Below are 19,649 nucleotides of genomic sequence, written 5' to 3'. Positions count from 1 at the left end.
TCATCTTACCGGACCTATCATCCATGCTCGACACAGTCAATCATGATTGTCTTATGGAGATACTCAAACAGAGAATGTGGCTATGAAGCAACAGTCTCACATTGTTAAACTTGTTCATCCACGTTTGCTCAAAACGAAAAAAACTGGGAACCTCATTATTAAATCGCCACCCCATCTAGATGGGAGTACCTCAAGGATCTACCAGATCTCCCACACTTTTCAATCTTTACATGAAACCATTAATGGAGATCTTCAAACAGGCAAACCTAGCTCACACTATGTACACAGATGACTTGCATCTATAGTTAAAAATATCCTCCACCGCAGACATCACTAGACTTAACAACGTTCTCTGGAAAACCAAAACCTGGCTGGTACATAATCACCTTAAATTGAATGCTACGAACACAGAATTCATACTGTTCTCCCCTTCTCACTGCTCACCCCATTACAAGCATGGTAGACCCACCTTGATGCCCTCAACTGCACTGTGATCTCTGCAGAAACTACAAAGTCCTGTGAGATAACTCTATATAGATACCTGAAAATGCAAGCTCACATCAAATGGATCCACTCAAATTGCATTTAACCAACTCAACCTCCTTTAGAAGGAGAAACCTTTTGAACTGCCATAAGACTTTAAAATCACAGTACAATCCTTGGTAGTGTGAAGATTAGTTTACAGATCTGAACCCTTAGCGGGCTTGCCAAAAGCACCACTGCACCACTAAAGGCTACACTCAATGTTGCTGTGAGATTAATAACAGGAAAAAGGCAATTCAACTACATCACTCCCTCTCTGAAGTCTCTGCATTGGCTCTCATTAGAAGCCAGGATCCAACTGACAATACCTTGCCTGACACACAAAGCACTTCATCAAGAGACACCGAGGTACCTAAAAAAAGCACACAATATCAGAGGGCAGCTGCTTCTTATGTAGCACAAACACCCTCATTCTTAAACCTCTAAGATTCAGGAAAAATAACACCTACACGCATACCTTTTTTGGATCTGCACCATGAATCTGAAACTCTCTACCTTTGGAGATCAGGTTGAACCCTTCTACAGCCACCTTCAAGAAAGAGGTCAAAAGGATTTCACAAATAGATTCTTAGATCAAGTTTTAGGCACAAAACTCTACTCAGCAGAGGGGCTCCTGCTGGAACAGACTCAGCTACATCAAGAAGCACGTCCTGCCATGTATAGAGAAGAGGTGCTATGGTCTTCAACTTGAAGCTTATTATATGTGTATGATGTTTGACAGGATATGTTACTATGATACTTTACATAAAGTTTTCTTATGTGTAGGAGTTTTACGGGATATGATGAACAGCTCTCTGATACTTATTGGTCATGTCTGCACTTTATAAAACTCTCTAACTAAAGTAAAATAAATAAATAAGTGACTTCAGGCTCTCCTTGTGTGTAGACTGACAACTACAGCTTTTTAAACCTACATTCGACCTGTCAAAATTCACCGTTTTGACAGACAAAAAAATCCTTCTGAATAATAATGTTATCACTATGTAGGTCTTATACACTATACGGCAGGGTGTATTCCAAGGTAGGATAATGTCCTTACAGTGACTAGGCTCCAAAACTTAGTTTCATTGCAGCAAGGCTGGCAGTTACATAGAGAAAAATGGAGAAGCAATGTTAAATAATGCTATCTTCAGTTAGAAAACAGCTAGGATCATAATCCAAGTACTCCTTTTAATATTAAGCAGAAGCCCGATTTAATGGTGACATTTTATTTCTTATAAATATTAATAAAAAGGTACTTTAGAAACCTACCTTTTCCTTGCCTCTGCTTCTTCCTTTGCATGAGCCTCCAATTACCATCCAGCAGTTGAATAGACCTGAATTAGGTGTGAAAACTGTTCCCACTGAAGACACAAAGGCCTGATCATGAGATGTTTTTCTTAAAAAATATCAGGATAGTGAGTACCTGTTTAGCATAAAAGGTTCTCTGTAGGGTGAGGGTTATCCTACCATTCACCATTTGTGCACTAAAAATAACAAAAAATTTATGAGGTACCTCTTTCGAATCCAGAATACAATTTAGCTATTTGAAAAATCTTTATTGCTATCATAGTTGATTTAATTAATAAATACAATGTGTTCATTTTAGTACAGATATTACTTGATTGTTCACAATAATTTCTGGGTCCATAAACATATTGTTAAGCAAATAAATGCAAAACCAACCATTCCCCTAAGTAAATTAGTATTGAAAAGATTATGGCTGAGACCTTAAAAGATCCCTCCACACCTTATCACCAACATGCACAGTTGTACCTGGAAGAGTCTTCTCCCTCTGATGTACCTTGACTGGCCTCAACCCTGCATAATGTACTGTCTTCAATGATGCAACCTGCCACACAATCTTATCAGATAAACCCAAAATGAATCTAGCCCTGATGAGAGCCTTTTTGGCATGAGGGGCTGACCACTCACACCACATCACCCTGTGTTAAGCAGCTTGAGCTGGCTGCCTGTGGAGGGAAGGTCCACGCTCAATTCACCAGTATAGTTCATAATCTTATACATTCACATCAACAACACAAACTGATCAGTAAACCTAAGTTCTCTGGTGACAACCATCAACTTGGAAAGATTACGAAGCAAAATTCCAGCTTCAGCAATGCTTCTTGAAGTTGTCCTTCTCAGACTGTGTACCTAACATCAAGAACTGCGTCTTCCCAGGAATCTAGACTCTAACTTATTTACCAGCTTTCCTAAACAGTTTAAAGACTTCCTGTTCAGCAAATAGTTCACAAGCTTACGTGCCACGCCTGGGACTGTTTTTTTAAATTGTTTGACCACTCTTTTCTCACCATGCACTCTAATTCCTTCACTAATGAACCTTTCTGTTCTCACTTCTACGCAGGGAGACTGGCTGACCAACTGACTATGACGGGCAGTCTTCATTAAGTAAGTGACCATCCAGCACTTATTTTTTCACATTAGTATAGGAGAAGTAGTAGCAACGGTCCTGAAGAAGCATCACGGGAACACAACGACCCCTTAGACGCGAAACATGTTGACCCCATTTTTCTAGGATTTTACGCACTACCTATTTCCCTTGTGTGGAGTGCAGTGGAACATTATTCCCATCAGCACTCTCCCTCTTGTTCTCTTTTAATCTTGGCCTAAACCTATCCCTGACTTATTAAATGCGATGCTTATGGTTCTGAGCCAATTTTAACTTTTTCCTTCTCTCCTACATATTCCGACAGTCAGTATTCATCCTAGGTCGAACCAAATTTGGCAGCTGATCTCCGGTTAAGTATCACCACCGTAATAGGGGTGGCCCATCAGGCATTGCAGTGCCGGTCTGACGAGGAGATTGCCCAGTGATGAAGCTTGACATCCTATTGGGTGTGTGAGGGCTCTCCTTAACTACTGACTATCTCTAGCCCTGTGTGTATCGATGTTCTTTATTTATGGAACAGGGTACTAAGTTTATTGTACCCTTTTCAAAGGATGCCATCCAATCCCAGCTCCGTCCTGGTCCCAGGCTTTTCCTTCTACCTCACCAGGAGCCGTTAGATTACTGTCCCCCATTGGGTCTAGCTCTGACTTTCCAGCCCGTGTTCTAACCGCTCCCAGACGAGCAGGAAACCAGGTGCTCCCAGCTGCTGAATGCTTTCTGCACTCCCTTGTACACAAACACCAGAGACATTACTGCAAGTTATAACAACTGCAGTTTATTATACAATACAATATCATCACACAGTGCATAACACACCACACAAATGGTCATGCCTATGACCCATGTTGTTCAGCCATTTCTTTGCCTACCTAATTATCAGTCCCATCCTTCTGCTTGGTCTGCAGTTCATCTGTTAAGTTGCACAGCCTCTTATGTATCATGATCCACTTGGGTTTCAGCGTATGTCGGCTGCCAGGCTTCCCTTGCTTCCAAGTCCCTTCGGATGCTCTCTGGCTTTACCCTGGCTGCATGTACCATGCCGTGCCCGCCTGCTGCTGTCCCTTTAGCTGGTCATTGTAGTACTCTTCATGGCCCTGCCGTTAGGCATCCCAAATGCACTGGAGAGTGATTCTTCCTCTTGTTTTACTCTGCTTTTATGGGCTGACTGATTGTCTCCCCTGCCATGCTGTTTGTGGTTCCCCGACCGCGGGCAGTACCCCCTTTCCTGTGACCTAAGAGAAACCGAGTAGTTGCAACTCCTTCACTATTTTAAGCAGGAACATATCCAATCCCACCCCTGTTAAGTGCACCCCATTGGTCAAGTGATACCCTGGTGTCCTTAAGTTAATGAGCCTGTGCCATATGAAGCCCCACCCATTTGCCCTGGAAAGATTGGACAATTTCAGTTTTCTCTTAGATCCCTCTACCACCCCATAATCCCTGCCCCCTCTCCAATCTGCTCTAGCTATGATCTCTGACTATACTAATTCTGTTGGGCGCAGGAATCTTGCTGATGCCGTAAGTCCTGAGGCCATGGCTCCTAGAAGATCCTTCCTGCCTAGGCAGGCAAAGTCATTCCCTCTGAGGTATACGACTACTGCGTCAGATATGCTTTGTTTGGCCAGCGTGCCTTTCAACATTGGGAGCAATTAATTCCATCTCATGCCGGGCCAGCCCAGCCACACTACTTCCACGTTACACAGCCACAGTCCCTGGTAGTCCCTCCTCACATCCGCCCACTGCTTTGTTCTTGATATGTACGAGTGGCCAAGTGTTAGACCTGACATCCTTGAAGTGGTCTCCCCTGTGTTTTTTCCCTCTGATTCCCACGTTTTGACTGTGTGCTGGACTCTGGTTTTGCTATTTCTGATACTCTGGGCACTTTACCACTGCGGACAAGTGCTAAAGTGCAAGTGCTCCCTGTGTAAATTGTGTGTGTAATTGGCTTTTCCATGATTGGCATATTTGAATTACTATTAAGTCCCTAGTAAAGTGTAGTAGAGGTGCCCAGGGCCTATAAATCAAATGCTACTAGTGGGCCTGCAGCACTGGTTGTGCCATTCACATGAGTAGCCCTGTAAACATGACTCAGACCTGCCACTGCAGTGTCTGTGTATGCAGTTTCAAACTGCTAATTCGACCTGGCAAGTGTACCCACTTGCCAGGCCCAAACATTCCCTTTTTATACATGTAAGGCACACCTAAGGTAGGCCCTAGGTAGCCCCATGGGCAGGGTGCAATGTATGTTAAAGGTGGGACATGTACTGATGTGTTTTATATGTCCTAGCAGTGAAATAACACCAAAATAGGTTAATATGGGGGATGCCTTTAAATATCTTTTAAGTGCTGTTTCTCTTTGAGAGCAGATAGAGATGTGTGTTTGTTGTCTCTGAACTCACAATTTAAAAATACATCTTTTGGTAAAGGTTGTTTTAGGTTGTGTGTTGAAAAATGCCACTTTTAGAAAGTAGGCATTTTCTTGCTTAAACCATTCTGTGGCTCTGCCTGTTTGTGGATCCCCTGTCTGGGTCAATTTGATAGTTGGGCTGTTGGTGAATTCCCTTTAGACAGTGACACAAAGGGAGCTGGGGTATAGCCTGCATGTCCTCATGGGCCATCTGAGGTAGAGTGGAGGGAGGAGTGGTCACTTACACCTGAATGGGCTGTGCCTGCCCTCACACAATGCAGTCTCCGACCCCCTGGAGTGTGTCTGGGGCCAGGCCTGGGCAAGGCAGGATCAGGTGAACAACAGAGACATTCCTTTTAAGTTTACCTACTTCAAAGGCAGAAAGGGGTATAAGTATTGAACTCAAAACCCCAGACTTTAGATTTCTTCAAGATCACTTGTGGAACCAAGAGGAACCTCTGCCAAGGAGAAGAGCTGAGAAGAAGTGCTGCAGTTGCTGCTTCTGCCTGTGAAAGGGGACAAAGACTGGACTTTGTGGTATATTCTTGCTTGTGAAGAATCTCCAAGGGTTTGAACTGAGCTTGCCTCCTGTTTTGAAGTCTCAGGGCCATCAAAGCCTTCCTCTACTAACATATGGTTTCGGTGCTGAGACTCCTGCCCTACCAAGTGTGTCCTATCTAGTCCCTGGGCCCTTGAAAGGTGAAGTTGGCAGAACAAGAGATGAAAATCCAAGCACAGAATTCCTTGCGGGAACATTTCTGACGCACCATCTGCAACGTGGCTCATAAACAACATGCCACGTGCTGCTGAAAACGATTCTCCACCTGCATCGTGGCTGGGAGATCGACACAGCATGGCTGGAGAAACAACATGCAACCCCTGCTTGTGGCTGCTGATAACGACACAAACCCCACGCAGCGTGGTTTTCTAACACTGTGTGACCAGATTTTCCACTCATCATCCCCGGGTGTCAAAGTCAACCTGACTTTGCACAGATCCAAGGTGCGCCTTCCAGAAATCGATGCATAGCTCTCTTGCGAGGGAGAAAAACGACAAATCGCCGACCCGACCAGAGAAGAAATGATGCACGGCCTCCCTTGCGAGGAAGGAATGGACGCATCCCTGCCTTTTACAACACATGCTCGTCCATGCAGCTTTATTTTTGACGCTAAACAGGTGCTTTGTGCAAAATCATTGTTTCTATTGTTTCTATTGAGTAAGACTCTTATTCTTTGAAAATTCATATTTTAACTTGTGTATGTTTGATTTTTGTCGTTTTAGTCTTGTTTGATTTAGTTAAATATTGCCTATTTTTCTAAACTGGTGTGGTGTCCATTTAGTAGTGTTTTCACTGTATTATTGTGTGTGTTGTTACAAATACTTTACACATTGCTTCTGAGTTAAACCTGCCTGCTCGTGCAAATCTACCAAGAGGGTTAGTGGGGGGGTAACTAGGTGTGGTTCTCCTTTGCCCTGATTAGAGTGAGGGTCCTTGCTTGGATAGAGGTTAACCTGACTGCCAACTAAAGACCCCATTTCTAACAGTCAGCCATACTGGACTCTACTGTAAGCAATGTACGCCATACTGACTGGGCTGTAAGGACTGTCAGACATACTGGACTCTGTTGTGGGCACTGTTGGTCGTACTGGACTCTAATGTAGACACTATCGGCCATGCTGGACTCTGCTGTCGTTAATAGTTTCTTTTTGCTCCTCCTGCAGGTTCTCCACACTGTCTTCCATTAATAATTTATTTTTGCTTCTCCAGCAAGCTCTGCACTTTGTTATTCATTAATAGTGTCTTTTTGCTCCTTCCACTGGTTCCTCACTTTCTCTTCCATTAATACTTTCTTTTTGCTCGTTTCGCAGGTTATGCACTCTGTCTTCCATCAGTTGTTTCTTTTTGCTCCCCCTGCAGGTTTCGCCTTCTCCCATTAGTAGTTTATTTTTGCTCCTCCCACAGGCTGTTTTATATTAATAGATTCTTTTTGCTTCATCCACAGATTCCGCACTCTGTTTTCCATTAATAGTTTCCTTTTTTTCCTCCTGCAAGTTCTGCGTTCTGTCGTCCATTAATGGTTTCTTTTTGCTCATCTCACAGGTTCCCTGCTCTGTCTTCCATTAGTAGATCCTTTTTGCTCCTCCTACAGGTTCTGTGCTCTGTTTTCCATTAATAAATTATTTTAGCTCCTCCCACAGGTTCCGTGCTGTTTTCCATTAATAGATTCTTTTTGCTCCTCCCACAGGTTCTGCGCCCTGTTTTCCATTAATAGATTATTTTTGCCCCTCTCAGAGGTTCCGCGCTCTGTCTTTCATTGATACTTTGTTTTTATGTGCCCACAGGTTCCTCGCTCTGTCTGCAGTGAGAGTTGTCCTCCCGGGTGCAGACAGGCCGGCAGAGAGGGGGAGCCTGTCTGCTGCTTTGACTGTGTTCCCTGTTCACAAGGAGAGGTCAGCAACAGCACAGGTCAGGGTTGATTTAAAAAAATGCACACAAATTTCACAAGTAGGTTTAGACACAATTAGGTATTTTTATTTTCTGCCATAGACATGCGTTTAATGTGAAAGAATGCACAGTTAGGATTGCCAGGAATGTACACTGGAATGCATGGCATGTGTAAATGCAGTCACTCTGCCATGAGAGTGATCAAATTTGTAATAGTAAATCCTACTCATAGGGAGGGGAAGTGTGTGCTGTAAGGTGTGGTTTCTACACATTTGTGTATTCCCAACTCCGATAAAACCTCCTCCACCCTGGAAATGATAGGAGATTTACTCCAGGAAAGTAAAGCAATGGGAAGGAATCTGGTTTGGGTGTTGAGGAAGAGCCTTCTCCAAAGGGAAATAAATCCCATTTGATAAATGTTAGAAATGGGGTCTTTGGTTGGCAGTCAGGATACCCCCTGTCCAAGCAAGGACCCTCACTCTAGTCAGGGTAAAGGAGAATCACCCTCAGTTAACTCCCGTTCAACCCCTTTGTAGTTTGGCACGAGCAGTCAGGCTTAACTTTAGAAGTAATATGTAATATATTTTTAACAATACACACAGTAACTCAGTGAAAATGCTACGAAATGACACAACACGGGCTTAGAAAAATAGGTAATATTTATCTAAACAACACAAGACCAAAACGACAAAACTCCGACATACACAAGTCAAGTTATGAATTTTTAAAAGAATAAGAGTCTTAATCCCTAGAAAACAGTGAGAACTCTGTTATTTCACAAAAGCACCTGGGTAGCATCAAAATAAAGCCACACGGGCGAGAGTGCGTCGAAAAATGTCAGCGATGTGCTGATTACTCACCCGACAGCAAGAAAGTGCGTCATTCCTCCCCAGGTCGGGTCGCCGTGCGTTGTATCTTCTCTCCTGCAAGAGAACGATGCGTCGATCCGGATGGGTACCTCAGGTCCTGGCAGGCTTTGTATTGATTTTCTGTGCCCAGCGATGTTGCGTTGAAATCTGGTCGCATGGTGTCAGTAAATCGCACTACGTGGGGGCTTGCGTCGTTAACAGCAGCCGTTGAGGGTGTTGCACGTCGTTTCTCCAGCCGCGTTGCGTCGATCTTCCAGCTGCGATGCAGGTGGAACACCGATTTTAGCCACGAGGCCGGCGGCGCATCGTTTATCAGCTGTGAGGTGGGTGGTGCATCAAAAGCTTAACACTGCAATGTCATCCACGTATGCTGCGCTGAAGTCATCCAGCCCAGTCAACACCTGGTTGACCAACCTCTAGAATGTGGCAGGGGCATTTTTCATCCCAAATGGCATCACTTTAAACTGGAAGTGTCCATCTGGGGTAGAAAATGCTGACCTATCCTTGGCCACCTCAGTTAAGGCAATCTGCCAAAACCCAGACGTCAAATCAAATGTGCTGATCTATTAGGCAGCTCCCAACCGATTGATGAGCTCATCAGCTCAGGGAATGGGGTGCATGTCAGTTTTAGTGACCGCATTGAGACCCCGGTCGCCACACAGAATCGGGGTTCTGGGGTGGCACCAGGAGCAGCAGCCTTTGGGCCGAAGACCACAGGGCTGGCCCAAAGACCGCTAGAAAACTCAAACACCTGTAGGTTTAACATATTAAATACCTCATCTTTGATGCTAGCCCTGTCCTTATCAGTCACCCTGTAAACCTTCTGTTTAATGGGTGGACTGTCCCTAGTGTCCACATCATGTGTACACAAGTGTGTGACCCCTGGGATCAGGGAGAACAGAGAGGTAAACTGACCAAATACCTGGCGACAGTCCTTCTGTTGTTCTGAGGTCAGGGAGGGCGAGAGGTTCACTCCCTCCACAGACCCATCTTTCTCTCCAGCAGACAGGAGATCAGAAAGAGGCTCACTCTCTTTCTCCACCCCATCATCATTTGCTAGGAGCATGGACAATTCAGTCCGTTTAAAGTATAGTTTGAGACGGTTCACATGTTGCATAGGCTCTCATTATCTTAATGAGACTACTGGATTTTCAGCGGCAAGATCGTTCACAGTGTGGGGGACTAAGTCTGACCCACGGTGAAGGACCCTTGTCACTCTAAATCCAGGTTTTGCTCCGGCTAACTAGCAGTGCCTCATCTCTCCCAAAGGGAAGAGACAATTGGGCAGCCGAGTGCATGACATCTTAGCACTTCCCAGGGAAGTCGTGGTCACTCAGGCCCCAACCGGTTCTCTCATTCACAGTACGGTCTCACATAGAAATGACAAAGGCAGTTTAAGTTTTAAATATTGGTTTAATAAAATGACTGCATTTTAGATAGCAAAGCGTGAGCTGCAATAAGCAGAACTACACAACACAGTAGGATTAAAATAGTAACGATGAGAGTGAAGCACAAGAATAAAGCTATCATAGTGCCACTAGGTTATGTTCTCCCTAAGTTATATTTCGAGCACAGCATGTGAAGCTCTAAGCCTGCCTTTCAGGTTCCCCCGGGAGGACATCAACCCTCATACCTGAACAAAGGCCTGTGATCTGCATCAGCATCTGCAACGGGGCAGTCAGCATCTAGTTGTAGGTTCCTGGCCGGAATCTCCCTCTGACATGTACTAGGACTAGGAAGTGTTTTTATAACTAACACGCAGATGTTCTAAGGATGTGTATTTTCTACGAATACTGGAGACTAAACTTCTACCACGTTGACCGGCAATGTACCAGACTGTAGCCTTGTGTCAGGATACTTCAATTCGATTTCCTCAGAAGCAGAAGATAACTCCTCAGTCCCGACCCGAGCTACTCACAACGAATATTAATCCTTCGTGCTGAGTACCCCGGAGGGGGAAAGGGGAATGGGATGGTAGAGAGACTGCCACAGAGATGATGAACTCCAGTACTCAGTCTGCCTCTTCACATCTAAGATTGGATACAGCACCTGCAAGAGTCACAGTCGCAATTACTAGGGACATACAACATCAGTTTTTCACTTTCTACTCTCAACACTTAATTCTCTTTAATTCTATTATTTCTTCACTCACCCTGAGTTCTCTGTAGCCTTGCTTCTCTCTATAAATGATAGCTCTTCTTAAAAAAAATGCTTATTACTGATTCTGGAAGAACTTCTCAACCTTTGTTAGAGATTGGTTTTGTGTTGCTATATATATATATATATATATATAGTTGGTGATAATGCGTTCTTCAAATCAGCTGATGTTATTTAATTTCTCCTGTCTTATTGTGACTTCTGTTAATACTTGTATTTGTAAATGCTTGTTTATTAAAGTTAGTTTCTCCTTTCTTACTTCGACATTTGTTGATAACTTGTATTTGTAAATGCTTGTTTATTACAGTTAGTTTCTCCTTCCTTACTTCAACATCTGTCGATAACTTGTAGTTGTAAATGCTTGTTTATTTAAGTTTGTTTCTCTTTTAAACTCTATTTTGGTTTATCACCATTGAATTTGTAAATGCTTATTTGTTAACAGTTCGTTTCTCCTTTAAAATTGGCCTTCGTTTATAACCTTGACATTTGTAGATACTTGCTCTTTTAAAGTTAGTTTTTTCATTGACTTTAATATCTTAAACAAGAACCTTGTAAACATAAGGTTAATTCATACATTAACTCTATAGCCTTGCCGACTTCCATGGGAACGGTCTACTATCAAACTCTTCGAATAAACGTTGACAATATTTATCCGTTTTCTGTAATATAATTTTCAAATGTAATTTTACCTCACAGGAGTTTCTGTTCTGAAGCGCGCTCTCTCCACACAGCTGATTCCTGTCAGACCTCAGTTGAAGTGCAAGGCTTCCAGCTGGAGAGCTTGTAACCTAGCAACCAACCGATTGCAAGACTAGAACTGTAACTAACCTTCAGGACTCACAGCGGTCATCTTGGATCTTCTCTTCTTGATTCTTCCTTTGAAATAAGCGCAAGATTACTCTGCAAACCTTCTTCCAGTTTGGGCTTTGCTGTCTCCACTGAGGATATCTCTTTGCTTTTCTCATGCACTTCTTTGATTTGACTTGGCAAGTTTGTGTGGTCATGACAGTACTCCCCCTCAAGGAACAGTTCTCCAATTTAGGTTTGCTTGGGTAGGTTCTATGAAAGTTTCTCACTAATCTTGAAGCATGTACATACTCGTGCGGCTCCCAGGATCGTTCCTCTGGACCATAACCTTTCCAATCAATTAGATAATAAAGCTGGCCATTACGGATTTTGGAATCTAAGATTTGATTGACCTCATACTCTTCTGCAGAGCTAATCTGGATAGGAATTGGAGGGGAGTTTTGACGTAAATTTGGAGGACTGTTCTTTAACAAGGATACATGGAAAACAGGATGTATCTTTAGATGAGCTGGCAACTGCAGTTTAACTGCCACTGGATTGATCATCTTGTCAACTTTGAATGGGCCTATAAATCGTGGCTGAAATTTGCGATTTCCTTTGAGACGTAAATGACGAGGGGATAACCAAACTTTGTCTCCTTTCGAATAAATGGGGCTCTCTCTTCTTTTTCTATCAGCCTGAGTCTTATATGAGTCTTTTGCTTGAATGATGTTTTTTCTAGCCCTAACTAACGTGGTCTGCAAATCCCTCACCATCTCTTCTACTGCAGGCACTGAATTATCTTCTTTACCCAACATTACATTAGGATGTCTACCATGGTTCAGATAAAAGGGGGTGAACCCAGTGGTGGAATGAACAGCATTATTGTAAGCAAATTCAGCTGCCCACATTAACTCGGGCCATTCCTTCTCTTTATCAAATAAATTGAGTCTTAAATACTGTTCTAACTCTTTATTCACTCTCTCTGTTTGCCCATCGGTTTCAGGATGGTAACTGGTAGAGTAACGAGAATCAATTCCTAATCTTTTACTAAAGGCCTTCCAAAAGCGAGAAACAAATTGGGACCCCCTGTCTGAAACTAGAATTTTTGGGATACCATGGACGCGTACTATGTGTTGTGTAAACAACTGTGCAACCTGTGGGGCTCATTGGATTAATTTCAAAGGAATAAAATGTGCCATTTTAGTGAAAGTGTCTACAAAAACTAGGATAGTGTTAAAACCTTGGCTACTAGGGAGGTCCACTATAAGATCCATAGTAACAGTATGCCAGGCATGGGGTGCAGTGGGCAAAGGTCTTAACAGACCTTCCGAAGCTGTTCTATTTGATTTCCCTCTTTGACATTTGTGACAAGTTGACACATATTGTCTTATCTGAGTTTTCATTTTTGGCTACCAAAATTCTCGTTGTATCAGATTTTGAGTCTTTTGAATTCCTTTGTGTCCAGCCAATTGATCGTCATGATAAGCCTGAAGAATTTTTTCTTGCAGCTCCACAGTCGGAACATACAGTGCACCTTTAAAGTATGGCAAACCTTTTTTGATTTCTCTTCCTTGGCCTTCTTTGGACCACTTCAGCATTCCTTCGAATGTTAAGTTTTCTTGAATTTATTTGGTTAAATTTTCATACAATATGGCAGATATGAACTTCTCTTGTGGAATAATCAATTCTTTTTCTGGAGGCTCTTTAACTGCACCGGTATCAATTCGAGATAGAGCATCTGCCTTCCCATTTACTTTTCCTGGTCTGAAAGTGATAACAAAATCAAAGTCTGCAAAATATAGGGCCCAACGCAGTTGTCTAGCTGTTAGAGTTCGAGCTGATTTTAAAAACTGTAAATTTCGGTGGTCCGTGTAAACGGTCACTTTATGCTTAGCTCTCAAAATGTAATGCCTCCACTCACGAAAAGTTTCTTTGACTGCCAATAGCTCCTTATCCGCAATTGAATAATTTATCTCTGGTGGTGTTAATTTTCGAGAGAAATAGGCCTCTGGATGTAATTGACCTGTATCTTTATGACGCTGGGAAAGGATACCTCCTATGGCAACATCTGAAGCATCTGCCTCCACATAATATGGCTCATCTGGATTGGGGTGGAGCAAGATTGGAGCTGGGACGAAGGAATTCTTCAAAAAATCATAAGCATTTTCAGTTTCTTTTGTCCACTCAAACTTCACTCCTTTCTTCAACAATCGAGTAATGGGTGTAACTGTTTGAGAAAAATTGGATATGAATCTTCGATAAAAATTAGCGAACCCCAAGAAACTCTGGATCTCTTTGACATTGCAAGGAGAAGGCCAATGTTGCACTGTCTTTATCTTGGCAGGATCCATACTAACTCCTTCTGGTGACAAAATGAATCCTAAGAACTCAACTCGTTCCACATGAAATGCACACTTCTCCAATTTTACATAGAGATGGTTTTCTTGCAACCTTGTGAGGATGGATCGAACATGGGAAATGTGCTCCTGTAGATTGTCGGAAAAGATTAAAATGTCATCTATATAAACCACGGCAATCCGGTCAAGGAATTCTCGTAATATATCATTAACGAAATGCTGGAAGGCAGCGGGAGCATTGCATAACCTATAAGGCATCACTTGATATTCAAATAATCCGTATCGAGTCCGAAAAGCGGTTTTCCATTCATCCCCTGAAGCCACTCGAATCAAATGATATGCTCCTCGCAGGTCCAATTTGGTGTAGATTCTAGCATTCTTTACTTGATCTAATAAAACTGACACTAAAGGCAGTGGGTATCGATTCTTGATAGTAACCTGATTGAGGGCTCGATAATCAATGCAAGTTCGAAGACTCCCATCCTTCTTTGGTATGAAAAATAGTTGGGATGACACTGGAGATTCAGAAGGATGAATAAAACCATTAGCAAGATATTGATCCAAATACTCCTTTAAATGTTGATTCTCTGCTTCGGTCAATGTGTATATTCTGCTACATGGCAATATCGCACCTGGCTCCAGTTCAATTTTGCAGTCGTAGGGTCGATGTGGTGGCAATTTCTCAGCCTCCTTTTCATCAAAAACGGCGACTAAATCCTCATATTCTTTTGGGATTCCTGCTGTCTTTAGTGCACAGATCACGGAAAAGTGTGATGATAAACAGGCCGCTTGGGACTTGGTGGACACTTCCACTCAATCATGAAAGCAATTCTCTTTGCATTAAGAGGAATTCATCTTGATCGTTCTTTTGCTCCAATCAATTTGTGGATTATGTTCTGTAAGCCAGGGCAGACCCAAAATGAGTTAAAAATGTGGAGCATCTATCAAATTAAAGATTATCTGCTCCTGATGTCCACTAAAACCTTGCATCTGAATTGGTATGGTCTCATGGGAAATGGGTCCTGAAGAAAGATTGGTTCCATCCACAGCTCTTACTACTTCCAAAGTAGATTTCTTGATAAATCGAATACCCATTTTACGAGCGTATTTGATATCACAGAAGTTGCCCGTAGCTCCAGAGTCTATCATAACTGAGACCCTCTGAATTTCCTTCTCAAGGGTCTTAACTGATACTGTTTGTACCAAATGTGGTGCTGCGGTTTGTAAGGTATTCACCACTCGTTGATCTAAAGGAGTTGTCTTGGGTTCTGCTTTCATCAGGGCAACTCCCTCTACTGATGAAGCTGGCCTTTTCCCGACTGAAGAGCTTTGGGTTTCTTGGGACAGTTTTTAACAAAATGTCCAGATGCACCGCAATATAAACATAGTTGATTCACTCTTCTTTTCTCTTTTTCTTCCTTAGATAAAGGACCTCGGATGGAACCAATTTGCATTGGTTCTTCTATCGTTATCCCTTCTCCGGCTCTCGTATGATCATTTCTTACACGATCAATTCTCAGGGGAAATGGTCGATACTCTCTTCTCTTTTCTGCTCTTCGTTCAGTTAACCGGTGGTCAATCTGTAACACAAGATCAATTAACTTCGAAATTTCGGTGGGTCTATTTGGAACTTGTGCTAAGGCATCTTTCAATTCATCTCTCAGTCCACGATAAAATATGGCACCTCTTTTTGACTCCGGCCAGGCAATCTCAACAATGAGTTTATTGAAATGAGCCAGATAGGCTACTAGATCTTTATTACCTTGCCTGATTTCCAGTAGTTCATTGTCAGTGGCTTGAGCTGCAGTTCGCCGATCAAATATTCTTAAGAACTCTTCCTTGAAATTTTGGAAATTATATAAAACAGGATCATTTCTGGAAATTATTGGCATGGACCATGCGGCCGCATCTCCTGTCAGATAAGACAATATAAATGCCACTTTGGACTGGTCTTCGGAAAAAATGACTGGTCTACATAAAAAATGCAATGAGCATTGGGTCAGAAAAATCTGCGCCTTATTTGGATCCCCACCGAAGCGCTCGGGTTGAGCCAAAGGAATAATAGGGGAAACTGCATGAATTACTTGAGTGGATATACCAGCAGACTGTGAAGGGCTAGGGATTTGTGAAAACACAGATTCATTTGGTTTAGCGGTGTTCCCTAACTCATTTATTCGCTGTTTTATTTGGACTGTTTCTTCTATGGTGTTATTTAATTGTTTCTGTAACCCTTCCAAAACGGTGGCTAATGCTTTTATATCAATTCCTTCTGCCATTCTGCTCAGGAGGAAATCTTTTTTTTTTCCCTAAAATTAGGGTGACAGCACTTCAATCTGTCAGGATACTTCAATTCGATTTCCTCAGAAACAGAAGATAACTCCTCAGTCCCGACCCGAGCTACTCACAACGAATATTAATCCTTCGTGCTGAGTACCCCTGAGGGAGAAAGGGGAATGGGATGGTAGAGAGACTGCCACAGAGATGATGAACGCCAGTACTCAGTCTGCCTCTTCACATCTAAGATTGGATACAGCACCTGCAAGAGTCACAGTCGCAATTACTAGGGACATACAACATCAGTTTTTCACTTTCTACTCTCAACACTTAATTCTCTTTAATTCTATTATTTCTTCACTCACCCTGAGTTCTCTGTAGCCTTGCTTCTCTCTATAAATGATAGCTCTTCTTAAAAAAAATGCTTATTACTGATTCTGGAAGAACTTCTCAACCTTTGTTAGAGATTGGTTTTGTGTTGCTATATATATATATATATATATATAGTTGGTGATAATGCGTTCTTCAAATCAGCTGATGTTATTTAATTTCTCCTGTCTTATTGTGACTTCTGTCAATACTTGTATTTGTAAATGCTTGTTTATTAAAGTTTGTTTCTCCTTTCTTACTTCGACATTTGTTGATAACTTGTATTTGTAAATGCTTGTTTATTACAGTTAGTTTCTCCTTCCTTACTTCGACATCTGTCGATAACTTGTAGTTGTAAATGCTTGTTTATTTAAGTTTGTTTCTCTTTTAAACTCTATTTTGGTTTATTACCATTGAATTTGTAAATGCTTATTTGTTAACAGTTCGTTTCTCCTTTAAAATTGGCCTTCGTTTATAACCTTGACATTTGTAGACACTTTCTCTTTTAAAGTTCGTTTTTTCTTTGACTTTAATATCTTAAACAAGAACCTTGTAAACATAAGGTTAATTCATACATTAACTCTGTCGCCTTGCCGACTTCCACGGGAACGGTCTACTATCAAACTCTTCGAATAAACCTTGACAATATTTATCAGTTTTCTGTAATATAATCTTCAAATGTAATTTTACCTCACAGGAGTTTCTGTTCTGAAGCGCGCTCTCTCTCCACACAGCTGATTCCTGTCAGACCTCAGTTGAAGTGCAAGGCTTCCAGCTGGAGAGCTCGTAACCTAGCAACCAACCGATTGCAAGACTAGAACTGTAACTAACCTTCAGGACTCACAGCGGCCATCTTGGATCTTCTCTTCTTGATTCTTCCTTTGAAATAAGCGCAAGATTACTCTGCAAACCTTCTTCCAGTTTGGGCTTTGCTGTCTCCACTGAGGATATCTCTTTGCTTTTCTCATACACTTCTTTGATTTGACTTGGTAAGTTTGTGTGGTCATGACAGTACTCCCCCTCAAGGAACAGTTCTCCAATTTAGGTTTGCTTGGGTAGGTTCTATGAAAGTTTCTCACTAATCTTGAAGCATGTACATACTCGTGCGGCTCTCAGGATCGTTCCTCTGGACCATAACCTTTCCAATCAATTAGATAATAAAGCTGGCCATTACGGATTTTGGAATCTAAGATTTGATTGACCTCATACTCTTCTGCACAGCTAATCTGGATAGGAATTGGAGGGGAGTTTTGACGTAAATTTGGAAGACTGTTCTTTAACAAGGAGACATGGAAAACAGGATGTATCTTTAGATGAGCTGGCAACTGCAATTTAACTGCCACTGGATTTATTCATCTTGTCAACTTTGAATGGGCCTATAAATCGTGGCTGAAATTTGCGATTTCCTTTGAGACGTAAATGACGAGTGGATAACCAAACTTTGTCTCCTTTCGAATAAATGGGGCTCTCTCTTCTTTTTCTATCAGCCTGAGTCTTATATGAGTCTTTTGCTTGAATGATGTTTTTTCTAGCCCTAACTAACGTGGTCTGCAAATCCCTCACCATCTCTTCTACTGCAGGCACTGAATCATCTTCTTTACCCAACATTACATTAGGATGTCTACCATGGTTCTGATAAAAGGGGGTGAACCCAGTGGTGGAATGAACAGCATTATTGTAAGCAAATTCAGCTGCCCACATTAACTCGGGCCATTCCTTCTCTTTATCAAATAAATTGAGTCTTAAATACTGTTCTAACTCTTGATTCACTCTCTCTGTTTGCCCATCGGTTTCAGGATGGTAACTGGTAGAGTAACGAGAATCAATTCCTAATCTTTTACTAAAGGCCTTCCAAAAGCGAGAAACAAATTGGGACCCCCTGTCTGAAACTAGAATTTTTGGGATACCATGGGCGCGTACTATGTGTTGTGTAAACAACTGTGCAACCTGTGGGGCTCGAGGGATTTATTTCAAAGGAATAAAATGTGCCATTTTAGTGAAAGTGTCTACAAAAACTAGGATAGTGTTAAAACCTTGGCTACTAGGGAGGTCCACTATAAGATCCATAGTAACAGTATGCCAGGCATGGGGTGCAGTGGGCAAAGGTCTTAACAGACCTTGTGAAGCTGTTCTATTTGATTTCCCTCTTTGACATTTGTCACAAGTTGACACATATTGTCTTATCTGAGTTTTCATTTTTGGCCACCAAAATTCTCTTTGTATTAGATTTTGAGTCTTTTGAATTCCTTTGTGTCCAGCCAATTGATCGTCATGATAAGCCTGAAGAATTTTTTCTTGCAGCTCCACAGTCTGAACAAACAGTGCACCTTTAAAGTATGGCAAACCTTTTTTGATTTCTCTTCCTTGGCCTTCTTTGGACCACTTCAGCATTCCATCGAATGTTAAGGTTTCTTGAATTTCTTTGGTTACATTTTCATACAATATGGCAGATATGAACTTCTCCTGTGGAAAAATCATTTCTTTTTCTGGAGTCTCTTTAACTGCACCGGTATCAATTCGAGATAGAGCACCTGCCTTCCCATTTACTTTTCCTGGTCTGAAAGTGATAACAAAATCAAAGCATGCAAAATATAGGGACCAACGCAGTTGTCTAGCTGTTAGAGTTCTAGCTGATTTTAAAAACTGTAAATTTCGGTGGTCCGTGTAAACGGTCACTTTATGCTTAGCTCCCAAAATGTAATGCCTCCACTCACGAAAAGTTTCTTTGACTGCCAATAGCTCCTTATCCGCAATTGAATAATTTATCTCTGGTGGTGTTAATTTTCGAGAGAAATAGGCCACTGGATGTAATTGACCTGTATCTTTATCACGCTGGGAAAGGATACCTCCTATGGCAACATCTGAAGCATCTGCCTCCACATTATATGGCTCATCTGGATTGGGGTGGAGCAAGATTGGAGCTGAGACAAAGGAATTCTTCAAAAAATTAAAAGCATTTTCAGCTTCTTTTGTCCACTCAAACTTCACTCCTTTCTTCAACAATCGAGTAATGGGTGTAACTGTTTGAGAAAAATTGGATATGAAT

At 42.0% G+C, this 19,649-nt stretch overlaps 1 protein-coding gene across 1 annotated transcript in view; it reads left to right on the top strand.

Annotated features, from left to right (window-relative positions):
• LOC138249000 (extracellular calcium-sensing receptor-like) overlaps window positions 1-19,649 on the top strand; it is a 224,551-nt gene that overhangs the window by 186,604 nt on the left and 18,298 nt on the right. The window contains exon 5 of the mRNA XM_069203055.1: window positions 7,686-7,809. Coding sequence (XP_069059156.1) covers window positions 7,686-7,809 — 124 coding nt within the window. The remainder of the gene's footprint in view (window positions 1-7,685; window positions 7,810-19,649) is intronic.

This window comes from Pleurodeles waltl, chromosome 8 (assembly GCF_031143425.1).
Source record: "Pleurodeles waltl isolate 20211129_DDA chromosome 8, aPleWal1.hap1.20221129, whole genome shotgun sequence".
NCBI classification, from domain to species: domain Eukaryota; kingdom Metazoa; phylum Chordata; class Amphibia; order Caudata; family Salamandridae; genus Pleurodeles; species Pleurodeles waltl.
This window is presented reverse-complemented; position numbering and strand designations above follow the sequence as displayed.